Source organism: Panthera onca, chromosome B2 (assembly GCF_046562875.1).
Source record: "Panthera onca isolate mPanOnc1 chromosome B2, mPanOnc1 haplotype 2, whole genome shotgun sequence".
Lineage (NCBI taxonomy): Eukaryota > Metazoa > Chordata > Mammalia > Carnivora > Felidae > Panthera > Panthera onca.
This window is the reverse complement of record NC_138343.1, coordinates 114800437-114817263: the sequence shown is the minus strand read 5'-3', so window position 1 is coordinate 114817263 and position 16827 is coordinate 114800437. Positions and strand designations below refer to the sequence as shown.

The following is a 16827-nucleotide window of genomic DNA, read 5'->3' as shown; positions in this document are numbered from 1 at the left end:
ATATTACACTATATGTTAACTAACTTGGATTAAAATTAAAGAGAAAAAGAGATGGGTCATGTAAAAAAAAAACTTAAAAAAAAAAACTCTTATAACTTCCTCTATGAACAGTCCCAGATTCCATCTATCCATCTGTGTTTGAGTTTTTATAGGAAGGATTTGATCTAACTATCAATTTCTTTGTGTTTCTATCTCCCCAACTTTACTTGTTTCTTTTTGTTAGGTAGTGATTGAGGTTGATACCTCTCTGGCATCTTTCTGTCTCTCTGAGAAGACAGTACTAAAAAATATTCCTAAATAGGTGGCTAATCACTTTTCTCCCAAGCGAAATTGCCAGGTGGGAGTCAGGAAGCATGGGCTATATTGTTATGTGTCAATAACTAATACCATGACCGTGAAAAAGGCATTTACTTACTCTCAGGTTTTTTTAATCTAAAAATCAGAGTTGGACTGTGGTGCTGAATGATTCTAAGAAATGTTTGAGGATGTCAACAAACTAGATACAATTTCATCCCCTTGTGCAAGAGTCCTGCTTTTGCCTCTTTGTAGTACTTGCCACATTCTGCTAATAAGTACAATGTATAAGTGCTTGGCTGTGCTTCTAGATGATACACACTCTGAAGGAAGAGCATTTGTTCATCTTTGTGGTTTTTAGCCTCATACAGTCTTTGTGCCCCTGAGGTATTCAACAAATACATAATAAATACTGAATTGTCTCATCAGTATTTCTGTATTTTTAGAAATTAGACTTCTCTCCATTTGCTGTTTATTTGAACTCATATTAGTTATGGTACAGAAATTTAGATTTGGAAAAAGAATTTTATCTGAATTTGATTATATCCATCCTAACCCTTACTGAAGCTTTATTAAGTACCAAGTATTATCCTAAGTATTTTATCCATTTTAATGTGCTTAAGAGAAGGGATGTATCTCTTATTTCTATTTTTCCCATAAGAAAATAGAGGAACTCAGTGGTTAAATAATGTACTTAAGGTGCCCTAACTAGTAAGTGGCAGAACTGGAACTTAAACCATGATCAGTGGCTTTGTTATAACAAAAATATTTAATGCCACCTGATTAGAGTATTCCTTATCAATATGTTTTCCAGATATGTTAAAGTTCCTTAGCAATTACTGCTATGTAGAACAGTTTTTTTATTTATTTTTTTTTTAATTTTTTTTTTTCAACGTTTTTTATTTATTTTTGGGACAGAGAGAGACAGAGCATGAACGGGGGAGGGGCAGAGAGAGAGGGAGACACAGAATCCGAAACAGGCTCCAGGCTCCGAGCCATCAACCCAGAGCCCGACGCGGGGCTCGAACTCATGGACTGCGAGATCGTGACCTGGCTGAAGTCGGACGCTTAACCGACTACGCCACCCAGGCGCCCCTAGAACAGTTTTTTTAAAGCATGATTATAGATTTCATAAATTAATTCTTTTAACCTTAGCATGAATGTATTTATTTCCAAAATGTTAAAACTTGAAGCATGCTTTTATGCCACATTATATATGCTTTTATGTAGGCAGTACACTTTGACAAATGATGAACATTTTTGTTATTCATTCATTAAACTGTTGGCCACTGTAAGTCATTGGACATAAGAGATGAAAGATAGTATACCTCTGCCCTCAACTACCTTCTAATCTAGTATATATTGCAGATTTATTGAAAAAAATATTTGCAACACAATTTTAAATGTAGGTTATGGGCAAATAATTAACTGTTCTTTTAGAGATGAGAGGGTAGTTAAGGATTAAGGTCTTGAATAAGCGCTAAAATAAAAATAAAATCCCATGATCTGCCTTCCATTTTCGGATGCCTGGCAGATTAGGTGCTCTGAGGATCTCAGCAGAACAATCATACCTAGGTAGGGCACCTCTTTAGATACATTGCCAGGCTCCTAGCACCTAGGAGAGGTCTCTAAGGACTCAATAGTCTGCCTCCGCCCCCGACCCCCCTCCAAAAAAAAAAGTGGGTGAATAGAATTAAGAACAGTGAGCAATAGGTAGAAGGAGAGGTTGGTAGTCCCAGAAAGGGATGCTGAAGCTATATCGTCCTTGAAACACAGGTCCTCAGGCTGGTAACAAGGGGGTTACCCTGCCTGGAACTCTCACATAGAGGCGGTATTCTTCAGGAGTGCAGAGGAGGTCTGAGTCCTGTGGTACCTCATGGTTACTGGCAGAAGGTGATGCAAGTTCTTTTGTAGATGAAAGCATGATGAATTGAGGCCCGCAGGATTCCCATAGACTAACATAAAGCAATTAACTCACAATCAAAGGTCACCAAGCATTCCTGAGAGTAACTCACTGTGAGAGTTAGCAGAAACAACAGATCTGCCTCCCCAAAGGACTACTGCGATTGGGATTGTCACATTCAGAATACCAAAGAGCTGTGTACAAAATAGTCAAAGAAACAAAGTGCAAATCATAAGGATTAGCAAAATACTCTTAGGAGTCACTAAACAAAGACCCATTTGCAAAGAATCAAATGAAACCTTTAGAAAGAAAAAGCATAATTTTTCAAATTTTAGAAACTCTTTGGATGGACTGCATAGCAGCTTTGACAGAAGTGAAAAGATAATTTATCAGCTGAATTTTAATCCGTAGAAGTTACAGCAAAATATAAAGGCAAGCCAAGATGCTAAGGAAGAGGACCAAGCATGGGAACATGCCCATCATATATTATAACATATTACAGAGCTGTGGTAATTCAAACTTTGTCATATCAGCACAGAATAAGTATATTACCTCTAAGAAAATAATGGAAAATCCGGAAACAGAATTCATGCATGTGTGCAATTTGTATATGGCACAAAAGTGGTTTTGTAGATCATTGGATCAATTCAAAAGTTGCCCACAGATGACTGGAAATTTATTTGAGGGGGTGGGGGTTAGCGGGGAGACTTGAAATACTTTTCTAGTGTATATTACACTCAGAAAGCAGTTTCAGGTGGATCCAGGATTAAATATGAAATGCATAGTTTTAAAACGTTTAGAGAGAGAGATTGTTGATATAAATTCAAATAAATGATTGATATATTTGACTATACTGAAATTAAGAACTACTATTCATCAGGATATCATAAATAAAGTGAAAGGAAAGCCACCCAATAGAAGATATTTCTAATAAATAACTGACAAAGGATTAGTATCGATACATGAAATAATTTATAATAATACATAAACCAATAAAAAAAAGATGAAAATCAAATACAAAAAAAAAGGGGGCCAAAATTATGCACTAAGCATTTCAGAGCAGAGAAGAAATAGGTATAAATATTTCAAATAAGTATCTCAAAAGATAATTTCAATAATCAAATGCATATTAGATATCATTCTCTACCACTAAATTGGCAAAAATCACAAAGTCTGGTAATGCAGAGTGTTAAAATGTAATTCAAATGGAGTTTATGTGCACTGCTGGTAGATATATAAATTCGTAATAATTTACTGTTATCATATGAAGCTATTTGCAATCATGTAATAGTTGCAGTCCGCTGGATGAACCCACGGGGCCACAGTTTGCCAAACCCTGAAAGAGATGGCAGAGTATTTGGAGAAGGGCTGGTGTTTTTGTATGATTAGGGTATGTGATAGCCTAAAGGAATTGTCAGTAGATGAGATGGAAAGGGTTGATTAGAGTCTAGTTTTTAAAGGCTCTGTATGTCATACCAAGAACTTCTGCCTTTCCTCTTCAATGGAAAGCAGTGAAAAAAGTCATTTAATCACATCTGCATTTTAGAAAACTCATTCTTGCGTCAGTATAAAGGATGAATCTGAGGCCTTGTAAGGGAAGTAGAAAAGCTAGGTGAAAAAGCTAGATGAAAATGGAAATGGAGAATTAAAGGCAGATTTCAGACGTAATGTAGCAGAGACACCTAACTGTGTTTAAGAAGTCGGGGAACACACAATTTACCCAATTGAATAAATTTAACTGAATGAAAAGCTTAATGAAAAATGCACATGTAAAATATTTGACCTTCATTAAGTTGTTGTGAGGCAAAAAATATTGTACATGTTTTTTAACCTTTAAGCACATTCCTAAAATGTGATGCTTCTTTTATTGCTTTTTTTAAAAAAAAAGTGTTTCTATAATTTCTTCAAGATTTTATGTAAAACTTAAACAGTGGTTTTAAAATTAAAAAAAATAAGAGAATCTAAAACTGCAAGAAGAGGCCTTAAGCAGTGTGAAATTAATTTCAAGTATCTGTACCTTTATTTCATAGTTGTTTAAAGGCTCTATGGACTTCTGAACTATTATTTTCCATATCAGAAATTTTCAGGTAACGCCCGTATCTTTATTAAACAAGAATAAACTATATTTTAGTTAACCACTTAAACAAAATATGTGCTATATAGCTGTTTTCATTTTTCACTAAGACCCTGTTTTTTATTGTCAACCATCTGAGAGTGGACAAGTTGCATAAGATCCTACGACATGGTAAAAAAACAGGACTTCAAAGAATCATTGAGTTAAATAATGCATGCTTCAAGATGCCCGTAAGGCTTAGATGTCCAATGTGGCAGACTGTTTAATTAATAACATGGACTTTACAAAACTCACCATTATATATTTATACAATAGACTGCTAAGATTTTTAAAAAACTGTTTTCTAGCAATGTCAGTTTCCCTATTCATAATTTTTAACTTTTATGTGATGGACCCAAAGGGCTACTAACATCTGGGCCATCTCCACCTAGGAGGGTCGCATCTACCACTACTTTCAGTACCAGTTTTCACATTTTATAGAAACTTTTCCCATCATATGTCACTTAATATTCCTAAAAGCTATATAATATAGCCACTGTTATTTTTATTTTATAGATGAAATATTAACTCAGAGATGCTAACTTGCTATTTTGATGTCACACAACAAATAAGAGAAGGAGCTGAGAATTAAAATAGGGCCTTACTGATACTAAGTTTCTGTACTTTCCATGACTCTGGAATTTCCCTACACTCTGGTTTGGTGGTAAATGGTGGCAGATGGTAGAAGCAGTTAACTTCGTGAAAGAATGGCTAGCATAGGGGCTAGAAGTTTCTAGAGACAGTTCAGAAATGTGTGCCAACCTCCAAACAAGATCTGCATCTGATCAAATCTATCCTTATGTTTTCTCAGAAGACAAGTGATTTTCTGTGTGCCAGTACATCTACCGAAGGCAGCCTTAGTGTCGTTCTTGTATTTACTCAACCAGTCCTTTCCAGGTCCAGCTGGAAATGCAGTGCTATGCAAAACAAACATGGTCCCTGTTTTTATGGGCTCTATCTTAACAGGAATGGGAAGCCATTGGCAGTTTCCCATCAGTGGAGTGACATGATACAGTTGATACAGTTGAAGTCACGGACATACTATGTTGCCACACTGTGAGTTGATGTGGAATAGGAAGAGATAAAAAGAGGTGACTACTGTGTAAACCGGGTTATATATGATGTTGACCTGACTTCAGGTAGTAGCAGTAGAGATGGGAAAAGTAGACGCAAGAGATATTTAGGAAGTAGAAGTACTTTGTAACTAATTGCATGAGAAAGAAATCAGTCATCTTTTTGCCGAGGATAATTCCAGTGTTTCCCTTTGGTCCTGTCACAATTATTTTACTTTCAGAAGTATCCCAGTTTGGTTTATACACTATGTATTAATCCTGGAAATGAGAGGGAGAAGAGGAATTTGGCCTCGGTGTTTGTCTTGAAGCCCTGCGTGGATAGTTGAGCTAGTTACTGAAAGGGGGTTCACTGGAGGAGGAAGTGGTGTGAGCATGAGATGGAGTTCCGAATGGAGAGGATGTGTCTAAGGTGTCTTCATTGAAGGGAAGGCATTGAAGGGAAGGAATCAGATGGCTGCGTGGGTCAGGAGTTCAGCTCAGAGCCCTGACCCATGGTTAGAGATACATTATGGAGCAATCAGCATGATGGCAGCTGAAGTGATAGAAGTGGATAAAAGTGGATGAAATCACCACGCCAGAAGTGTCAAGAGGGCCAGTTCTCTGAGAAACTCAAAGCAGCACCTATTTTTAAGGGAAACAAGGAGGGGCTCACAAAGGAGATCTAGAAATGGGAAGGCAGGGTAATACGAAAACTCCGAGATGAACAAGTATTTGGAAGCCCTAAGAGAGGAGGGTCACAAAAAGGAAAGCAAGCAATGTCAGATGCTATCAAGAGATTGCATACAATGAGAAAATTGTACATTGGACTCAGCAATTAGCAAGTCATTAGCAACATTGGTGTGGTGGATTGGTGGCATTGAGAGACATAAGCGTGATGATAGCATTTAAATTCATGCTTGGGAAGTGAGTGTAAACAATATTCAGAAACATAGCTGAGAAGGAAAGAGAGCACTAGTGAAATACCTGGAGAATTGGCGGTAATTTATGGGATGATGGTATCTCTAATGCTGCTACAAGATCACCTGCTATATTGTACTCAGAGGCTTCTACCTCTAGTATCCATCTTGAAAATAAATGGAAGAGTGTTTTTACATGATCACAGCTTTTAAATTTAAGTAAATTTGTGTATTTTGGCGGTGTTTGTATATTTTTTAATCTGTATCTTTTACCTAAACTTTTTAGGTAAATTATTTTTAAGTAGTGGGAGGAAGGACACCGTTTATAAAGTGACCTTAACTATGTTGCAAAATCCAAAAAATTCAATTCATAAATTTGCTCAATAAAAATGAAATACTGCCTTCATTTTTTTCTCACCAAAGAATTATGCTGCCTTTGGCTTCAGAACAATGGGAACTCTTCGAATATTTTTTGACAGATAAAAAAAGGAAAAGATTTATGGCAAAGGAAAGCATTTCTGAAAAAGGTGTTCCACATTGCCTTTGTGTATGTGCATAAATTATAAACAGGGCTCAGGGGTGTAGTCACTCTAATAGCTTTTTGCTCTCTTTGAAGAAAATAGAAAATGCTCACTTTGGGGTTACTGCTGTGTTTCCATTAATGAATCTTCTAAGCTTGAATGATTTTAAATAGGATATTTATGTTCCTTGGTTCTAAGGCCAAGAACTTAGAAAACTATGTGTGATTAACGTATCTAAAGTAATAAATTTATGCAGACATTTAATAAAAAATATTGTTAGTAGTAATAATAATAATAAATGTCACAGCTAAAGACTTTAGGGAGGATTCACAGTCAAGGGAAAATAGCCACCAAATCATATGTTCCTGGAGAATTTGATTAGCCTTCTATACTCAGGTTTAATAATGATGTTGAAGCATTGATGAACAAGTCTGCACAAGAGTTGTAATCATGACAGACAAGCACCCTTGCTTCATCTAAATGAATGAACTTGGTGGGGTTTTTTATAACTGCTTGGGAAAAATTAATTGGAGTCCAGTATTTAACAAAGACATGTCTGTAGACTATGACTTTAAAGTAGTAACACTGTTTTACATAATAAGTTATAAAAGTTTCACTACTTTGCACCCTGAATACACTTGCAAAGTTAGCAGCATCTTTGGTCAGAAATGTACTTTTAGATTTGGCTTTTTGTTTCTGGAAATATGTTTAGGTTAATTCATCAGCAAATCTACATTATTTAATAAGACTCTTAAAAAACTCTTCAGTCTCTGAATTTGAAATTATTTACCACTCACTTTTATGTCATTTTTATTATTTAATTACTAAACCCAGCTAGTGTTAAGGCTGACTGTTCATACTGCATGATCATAGTTTATATTTGCACCTGTGTGTGTATCTTCTGAAGGTTGTCTGGCGGGCTTAGCAGTTCTGAAGATTTTTATGAAATATATACTACTTACGGCATGATATCTATAGAAAAGTATCCCATAATAATATGTGTTTTGTCAAATTAAAATAGTGTATTAAATATATATTTAACTCATGGAACAGGAACCAATCTTTCAAGGGTTTCAAAAACATTTAATTCTGTGAGATCGGTCAGATCACAAAGCAATCATTATCGTTACCCTCTGAAAGCCAAGTGTAACCTAGAACCTATTAAGAGTAAGCATTGATTACTGAATAATAATGATTTGTTGCATGCACTAAAGTCTTTTCTAGGGATTTCTACATCAAACATTCTGTCTGTTTGAAGCAGGAACTTTTCAATGCCATTGAGAATTACAAACAGGATATGTTCTCTTTAGCTTTATATCCAACTTTGAAATATATGCCACCTGATTTCATATACACTGCTATGTACGTACCTCTAAAATTGTTCTCGGGAAAGAAGAGGTATCCAGTATATTTAATATGTACTTTGATGACTTGAACTATAATGTGTAGTTTGAAATGTGGTAAGCATTGAACTGCTTCTATACATAATTAATAAGATTGGAAATTTCCTGAAGCCTGGATACATGAAAGTGTCAAGTCAAAAAGGAAAACTCCCTTGCTTTCCAGAAGAAACAACCTGAAGGCTTGCCTTTCCTATTTGAGAATAAGAGTTATCAAATACTGGTCTATAGGGAAGTTTTATCCTACCCAATTGAAATAAGATAAATTAAGACAGTTATAGGGAATTGTTTTACAAAGTTAACTTTCTCTAACACTTTTCTTCAAACTATGTTTTCTACTGGTTTTACTTTAACTTACCATTTTATGAAATGACATTGATATCAGATATGTTAGTTCTCTTTAATTTCCTACTTGGAAAAATTAACAATTAGCAGTCTTTTATCTGTCTCTTTTGGGGAGGAACTTTGGGGGTGGCTGGTTGAGAATCTGGAGCAGATATTTAGATGCAGAACCCGGAGCAAAAGCGCAGGGAGGGGTGCAGAAGCCAGCACAGAAACGCTAAAGAAGGAAGAATTGAAATATAGACATATACCTAATGTTTAAAAAGGAATTTGTAAATTATCCATTGGAAAGATATGAGGTTAGGGGTGCCTGGGTGGCTCAGTTGGTTGAGCGTCCGGCTTCGGCTCAGGTCATGATCTAGCAGTTTATGAGTTTGGTCTGTGAGTTCGAGCCTCGTGTGGGGATCTTTGCTGACGGCTCGGAGCCTGGAGCCTGCTTCGGATTCTCTCTCCCTCTCTCACTGCCCCTCCCCTGCTCACACTCTGTCTTTCTCTCTCTCTCAAAACTAAATAAATATTTAAAAAATATATATGAGGTTAGATTTAGGGGTTCATTTGTTCATTCAGCCATGGTCTCCTCATACTGTGGTGGATGCTTTAAGGCAATTTCCCAAATGTGCCTAATCCTACAAGTCAGCCATACTCCTGACACACAGATTCTTAGCAGGAGGGGCCCTGGATCTGGAAACATTGAGAAATGATGTTTTAGAAGATAAATGTGTTAGATTTTGTCACTGTGCTTATCCCATTTATAATCTATCCTTGTCTCTCTAAGCCTCAGATTTACTATCTGCAAAATGTAAGTTTTCGAGGTTAATAAGGTGAAAATATCTTCAGAGGGTTAATGGAGCTTGTAAGTTGACTAAGGTGTATATACCTTTTTCAGTGCTTATTTTTATTTTTGAGAGAGATGGAAAGAGAGCCCATGTGAGCAGGGGAGGGGCAGAGAGAGGAAGACAGAGAGAATCCCAAGCAGGCTCCACACTGTCAGTGCAGAGCCCAACATGGGGCTTGATATCATGAACTGTGAGACCATGACCTGAGCCAAAATCAAGAGTCAGACTCTCAACCAACTGAGCCACCCAGGAGCCCCAGGTGTATACTTTTTACCATGTGTATATGGGCTTTGAGAAAGAGGGAAAGTTAGAGGATACAAAGAATTTTTAAATAAGAATAATAAAACAACTTTATCTTTTCAAAGTTCTGTTTCCCAAGTTTATTATCTGGGTTTTATTTTTAAAGAGAATATGAAATATTCCTTGATGTATTTGTTTTTCTTTTCTTGCAAACCACGTATTCCTTTCAAATCTTATATATTAAATCATAAACTGACACTTCTTCTACCCGTTAGACAAAGCATTATTTAACCCAACCCCTTGTGTCCCAGACAAGTGCAATTGACAGGTGCCAAACACAGCACCATGCTCTTGAGTTCAGAAGTGTTTGCTGAGTGAGCCAGCAAACAAATGAATCCCTAAATCTGACCCCATCTCTTTGCATGTACTATTGGCTAAAAATCTTGGTGTCTGACTTTTAAGGACATTTGGAGAAAAAATAGTACCATTCCCTTTGATAATTATTGCTAGGTTTTGTTTTATTTTCATGTGTTAACAAAACCCCTATTCAGGAGGCTTTCTCCTTATCTCGATCCTAAATCCCTTATGCCGTAGTTTAGCACGCTTCTGTATTTATATATCCAGGTTATTTTTATTCAAAGAAAATAAACACGTTGTCTTTTTGTAGTAATTTTTGGCCAGCACTAATTTTCATCTCTGGGATAATTAGCTGCTTTCAGTAACTTATTTTTTAAATTCATTTAGCAGCAGCAACAGAAGAACCAGAAGTGATTCCAGACCCAGCCAAGCAGACAGACAGAGTGGTGAAAATAGCAGGAATTAGTGCTGGAATTCTGGTGTTCATCCTCCTCCTCCTAGTTGTCATACTCATTGTAAAAAAAAGGTAAGAACTGATTTTGTTCTGTCCCATTAACCTACCGTTTATGTCACTAGCTTTCAAATACTTTTATTTCCTTAAGCTCTTTTAAAATAGAGCAAACAAGAAGATGAATTGAATTTTGACCATGTTGCCAGCATCTGAGTCTATTTCTCCTGCTTGTTAAAGTAAATTCTTATTGGTTCTTTGTAGTTTAATTTTGCACTTAAACGTATCCTTCTTGTCAAGTTAACTTTGAAATTAACGTATGAATTTAAATTTCTCAAATGCAGAGACATTTGAGATAGTCATTTACCTTATATTTTGAAATCTTATTTGCTAAGAATGGGAAAAGTATTTATTATGATACTTGAGTTATGGTCTGAATTATTTTGTACTCTTACTCTGTTTTTCTAAGTGTTGGCTACAAGTAATATATGAGAAGAATCTAAACATTATTTTGTGAAATTGTATATTAAATATTCACTGACTAAATATTTCAGCACTTTAGTATGAAGAGTTTTTTTTTTTTAATTGAGCATTAGTCTTTTATACAATATCAACCAATATCGCCATCTTCTGGAATTATATGAAGATATTAAGACCTACTGGAATTTAAACTGAGCTCTGTTCGGGAGATTAAAGTATACTCCTGCTGAAAAACATTTCAAAGTATACAGTCTTTACAATTTGACCTTCTTTCCATTCTATAAAATGTCATTGTCTGTAAGGCATTGTCTTAGAAACTGATACAACTCTCATGTCTTTCCAATCATATGTTTCAGATAATACTTCAATCTGGGAGGACTTGTAAACAAGTCTTTACATGCAGAGTACAGTCCTAAAGTAGTTTTGTGTATAGAAGTGTTTGCAATTTATGAATTATATTGAGTATTAAATGATACTGCTTACATTACATTAAATCATAGACTATTCGGATTGCTTTGTACTCAAAATAAATCATTAACAATATAGATAAGACTCATACTACATGTTTAATCGTTCCATCAGAGTTTATTTTAATGTATTGCCTCTTTACAATTATCCCCTGGAGATATATATGTTGGAGAAGACACAGCTGCATTAGAAACATTAGGTATGCATTATAGTGTTTTGTGTTAAATTAGCTCCATACGTGCTTTCCCTAACAGTGCTTTCTCTTTTTGCTGTTGTCTACCTCTGTGGTTGGAGAATACATCATATTTGAGACAGGAATACTTAAGTATTTCAGTAATACAAATTTGCCAATCAAGACCAATAAAATGACTGATTGTAACCTTCAGATCTTATGTCTCTATTTAGTTTAAATTTATATTTGGAGAGTTAACTAAACTCTGCTTCAGGATTGCAACTATTCCAGTCCCTTCGGATCAGAAATGAGAGCATGAAATTGGCCTCTGATTATGTCCTCACTCAGTTAGAATTGGGTTAAACTTATTGGTTTTATTTGTTATTATTCAACACTTATTTGTTATTGTAGCCTTCCTTATCCATGGCCCTCTGTTTCATAAATTACAACAACAATAAAAAAAATTGAAACATACATTTCTTAAAGTATACCAAAATAACCTCTAAGCACGATTATACTTGTGTGGGTAAAATGCTCTGACAACTGTCTAAAATTGCATAATGTAACAAATTCTTTTTCTGGTTCATATTTTAAATGGATGGCCTCTCTATTAAAATGCTTAATGTTTGAGTTTTCATAATTATGCATTAATTGATTGTCTTTTGATAGAAAGTATGCCAGGCCTTTTGTTTCTCTTCCTCACCACTACCTTCATGACTAGGAAAAGTACAACTTTATAGATAGACCAAGTTACGTATTTAGATCTATTTCCTTCTGATAAATATCATAACTAAATTACTTGAATCCCTTATCTAAGCAACTTTGTAATGACTTTCACTCATATGTAGTATGTCTCACATGTATCATGTATGATTTAATCACAAATATGTTTCTTACACATACACATAGATTTTATAACAGTATTGCATAGCATCAAAGCTTAATCAATTCTAGTATATAATGTTTCCCTTTTAATACACAAATTTATAACAAAATAATGGAAAAGCAACTATTTTTAGTCTTTTATGATCTTTATTTTTATGGGAAATTAAGTTTCTCAAGACTTTATCCCTCACTGGGAATAATCTACATAGGTATATTTCTCATGTTGAAAAAAAAAAGTTCTATGTATTTTTGGGTTTTGTGTAAAGATATGGTTTGGAATTTAATTTAGTAAAATTCTACAGCTGAGGGTATATATAAAGTAAGTTTTTAGGCTAAGAAAAGGGATAGTGCATCTTTCAAAACGCAATGTCATTTTTTTTTAAACGCTGTTGAATTATTTCCAAATGTATGCCATTTTTTCCATTGGTTTTGTATTATATTTTAAATGTGCAGCATGAACACATTATTAATTCCCAACATAAACTTGAAATTATGTTTCAATACAGTAAATGTTTGTGTATGATATCGTGATCACATACATCTACTGTGGAAATATCCTTGTGTATATATAGTGTATGGGGCATATGTATATTCACATAATATATGTATGTACCTCTGTACCATTAAGATATAATCACTTGTTTAGAAATCTAGATGTCACTCTGCATATATTCTATATGAACCTAATAGATATTTACATTTTGTATCTCAAGAAAACTAGTCAAATTAGTGTACAAGTTCTATACACAGCTATTCCATCTATCATGGCTTTTCGATGGTAATGGATAATAGTATGCTTAACTGCATGTTGAAATACACAATCCATTTAATTTAAACTTTTTCTGGCAGCAAGAGAAATATCAGCATGCTATTTTTTTCCAAATTATGTATTTTAAATTTTATTTTCTATTGCTTATCTGTCTAATTGCATGGCAAAAAAATATCTAACAAATGCATGAGCAAATGGAAATGCAAACCAAAAAAAACATGACTTTTATTTTATTTTATTTTATTTTTTAACGCACATTTTTCTGCTTTATTGAATGTGACAGAGTCACGCTTTTCATTCACCATTGCTTCTCTTTTTCCACTGTCTGTGATTTGCTTGCCAGGAGGAGCTACTATTCTTACTCCTACTACCTGTAAGTAGAAAATGGGTGATATACAACTTTACCTGTGTTAAAGATGCAGTATCCCTTTTCAAAAAAAACAAGAACAAAACAATTTTAACTGTTTGTGATTTGGGTGATATTTTCTGGACTCTAAAACTATAAAGTTTATCCATTAACTTATTTTGTTAATCTTTTTAAAAAGGGATATTGTATTTCTGTATGTTCAGCTACTTTTATTTATAATTTTCCGCTAGTAGTTTTAGACTAAAGCCCAAAACATCATTTATTTACTTAAGTCAAACCTGTATCTTATAAACATGATACCTCATACTGCAAATCAGGTCAGGTCCGACTGTGATAACATCTCTCTCCACATTTCCAGGAATCCAGGATGGGCTATAACTTTCAGAAGACCTTTGATCTGGTCATCTAGGCAAGCAGTATGCTCTTATAAAAACAAATGGATAAAGTGATAATGTTGCAATGACAAAGAAACAAAACATCTTCTTAGAAAAGAAAAATCGAGTTCATTTATTATAACTTAAACAGGACAATGATTTTGTAAAACCAAGACCAAAAAGAACCCTGTCATCCTACACAAAATATACCAAAGTGTCCATGTATTTCCTTTTTATCTTCCAAACACTTAGCTCAGCAACTGTACTTAAGTATGGAATGTTAGTTTGAGTGAGGACAGAGAATATTTCACTCTATTTCTCTAGTCACCTTCAGTTTATTACCTTAGATGCCAGGGTATTCATCCAATCCGAAGGAATGATGTCAAAAGTATCCTTGGACATTGCCTGATCGACAGTTGATTCACCAACTTTTAAGGCTTAAGAATTGTGATTAAGTATGTTTGGGGGCATTTATCTGACAGTATTTATTTTACTAGACAAATTTAAGTAAGTTTTACGATAAAATTTTTTAAGCGTCTCAATGTTTTTTAAGTGACTCTATAACAGAGGTCTGCCAATATTTTAAATATTACAAACGCTTGGCTTCTTATAATCTGCTGAAACAAGCAGGGGTAAACTAACAGTGCTCTTAGCTTATTTGATGAATCATAATATCCTTGTTAAATCATGTTTGATGAAGCCAAAGGTAATTAACTGTACCATTTCATACAATTATGGAGCACTTTTCCTCTTTTATAGCCCACCCATATATCCACCTGCAGAAGTTTATGCTGTTGGCTGCTTGGGTAATGAAAGTCATTTGCACATCTGTCAAACTCAAGTAGTTGTAAAATGAATTGCTTAACTGTCCTGAAGTGCACTATATTTATATTTATACTTATATTTATATTTATATATAAAATGTTGGTTGTTCAGAGGGAGACAAATCATGAAACATAAGAATCAGTAAGTATTTATGAGAATGTCAGTAAGCTTACCATTAACCATTGATGTATCCGTAATGTTAGAATGGAATTGCCTTTTTAGTGGATGGATAACATTTCTGTATGCTAGGCTATATAGTAGGTTATGGTCCTATTATTACTATAATACTTAGGACAATTGGCCGTATCAATCATAATTTGAAAAATGTCACAGATATATGATTTTAAAAACTGCTTAAACATACCTAATCTAAATCTAAACATATCTAATATAAACATACCCAACCTGAATCAGAGAATTGTTAAATAAAAGTAAATAAATAAATTGGAATACAATTTAAAAGAAAACCAGTTGTGATCTTTAGCTAACATTCATTGGCATCATCATAGTGACTGTCACTCATGATCAAAACCCTTAACTCTAATGTTATTTTTGTTTTGTAATAACCTGAATTAAAGCCTACCTCACAGGGTTGTTGTGAGGGTTAAGGTATAAAGACCAAGTTGAGAATGCATGGCTGGCAGATATTAACAAAGGTCAAATGCCCCCATAATTTGTCTTCTAACAAAGGCTTGTGAATCTGAAAAGTCTTTCATTGCCATGAAAACTTTTGTTGTGCATTTGACAAATTAATTTTTCTTATTTTTCCTTAATCACAAAATATATATAATTATATGTGTTTTAAACGAAAGCCTCAAAGTTTCAACCTGTCTTTTCTAATTGGTTTGAAGTACCCATCCTCAAATTTTTAACATTATTTTTAATCCACATTTCCAGTTATGTTATTTTTATAAAGTTCAATCTCAAAGTTTTTGAGGAATGAATTCATTCTTCTTGCCCAAGAAACAAAGATTGGAAGTTATTTCTTAAATTGTTTTGTTTTTACTGTTTGAAACACTTTTAAGTGGCAAAACGTTTGTGCTATATTCACATTCTTCTTCTCAAATTTGTAACAACTAATGTTTAACTCCTAGAGCCAAGTAGACACTTCTTCATATTATGGTGCACTTTGTAATGTGGAATTAAAAAAAAAAATGTCAGCAACTGGATATAGTGTGACAGCGTAGGCTTTGAAACCAGATTATTCTTCACTGCTTATTAGATATATAACCGTGGGCAAGTTATTTAACTTGTCTGAATCTCAATAAACTCATCTATACAATTAGAATCAGTGGGTTGATCTGAGAATTAATTGAGTTAACAAATGAAAAGTGCCAAGCATATAACAGTCCTATTTCATCCATTCAATAAGCATTTATTGAGTGCCTGCTATGTGCCAGAGACTGCTGTACATGTTAGCGGTAATGGTCCTTCCCTCCGTGGAATACACAGTGGGGAAACAATTAAAAGGGCATTTGCACTGATACATGATGAGCATTGTTATAGTCAGAAAACATGGTGTTATAAAAATAACCTAACAGGGAAACCTAACCTGAGACGGGTTGTATTGAGATCAGAGAAGCCTCCCTGATGCAGTGAGACAGAATAGCTTCTTTCTATTCTATTCTATTCTATTCTATTCTATTCTATTCTATTCTTTCTATTCTATTCTATTCTATTCTATTCTATTCTATTCTATTCTATTCTTCTAGAGGTAAAAGAATATTGTAGGTCAAAGAACAAATACTTTATATGGTGGTCTACAGGTAAGTTTGGAAAGTAAAATCTATAGACCAAAATAGGACCTGCTGATGTTTAATTTTCCCTATCCATGGTTTCAAAAAATTGAACCACTTGAGAAAATCAGGAAATTTAACATAAATATTCAGATTCATGACTTGTCTTTGAAAATAATTTTAAAATCAGAAAATTGGGATCAAATGCCAATAATCACTTAGGCAAGTTGCCCCCTAAATGGCTTTCCAGTTCTCCACAGTCCCCACCCTTCCAGACAGCCCTGGCAGCAGCACTCATTTGTACTACCTGTCTAATATCTGTAAGATT

The 16827-nt window shown here is 34.4% G+C and overlaps 1 protein-coding gene across 12 annotated transcripts in view; it reads left to right on the top strand.

Annotated features, from left to right (window-relative positions):
• PTPRK (protein tyrosine phosphatase receptor type K) overlaps window positions 1-16827 on the top strand; it is a 564132-nt gene that overhangs the window by 510702 nt on the left and 36603 nt on the right. For 4 of the 12 annotated variants that reach the window (XM_060616617.3, XM_060616614.3, XM_078447296.2 and 1 more), the window contains exons 14-16: window positions 10363-10501; window positions 11529-11570; window positions 13541-13570. In XM_060616617.3, the coding sequence (XP_060472600.1) occupies window positions 10363-10501; window positions 11529-11570; window positions 13541-13570 (211 nt within the window). The remainder of the gene's footprint in view (window positions 1-10362; window positions 10502-11528; window positions 11571-13540; window positions 13571-16827) is intronic. The other 8 variants (XM_060616622.3, XM_060616621.3, XM_060616620.3 and 5 more) reach the window with 4 other exon arrangements.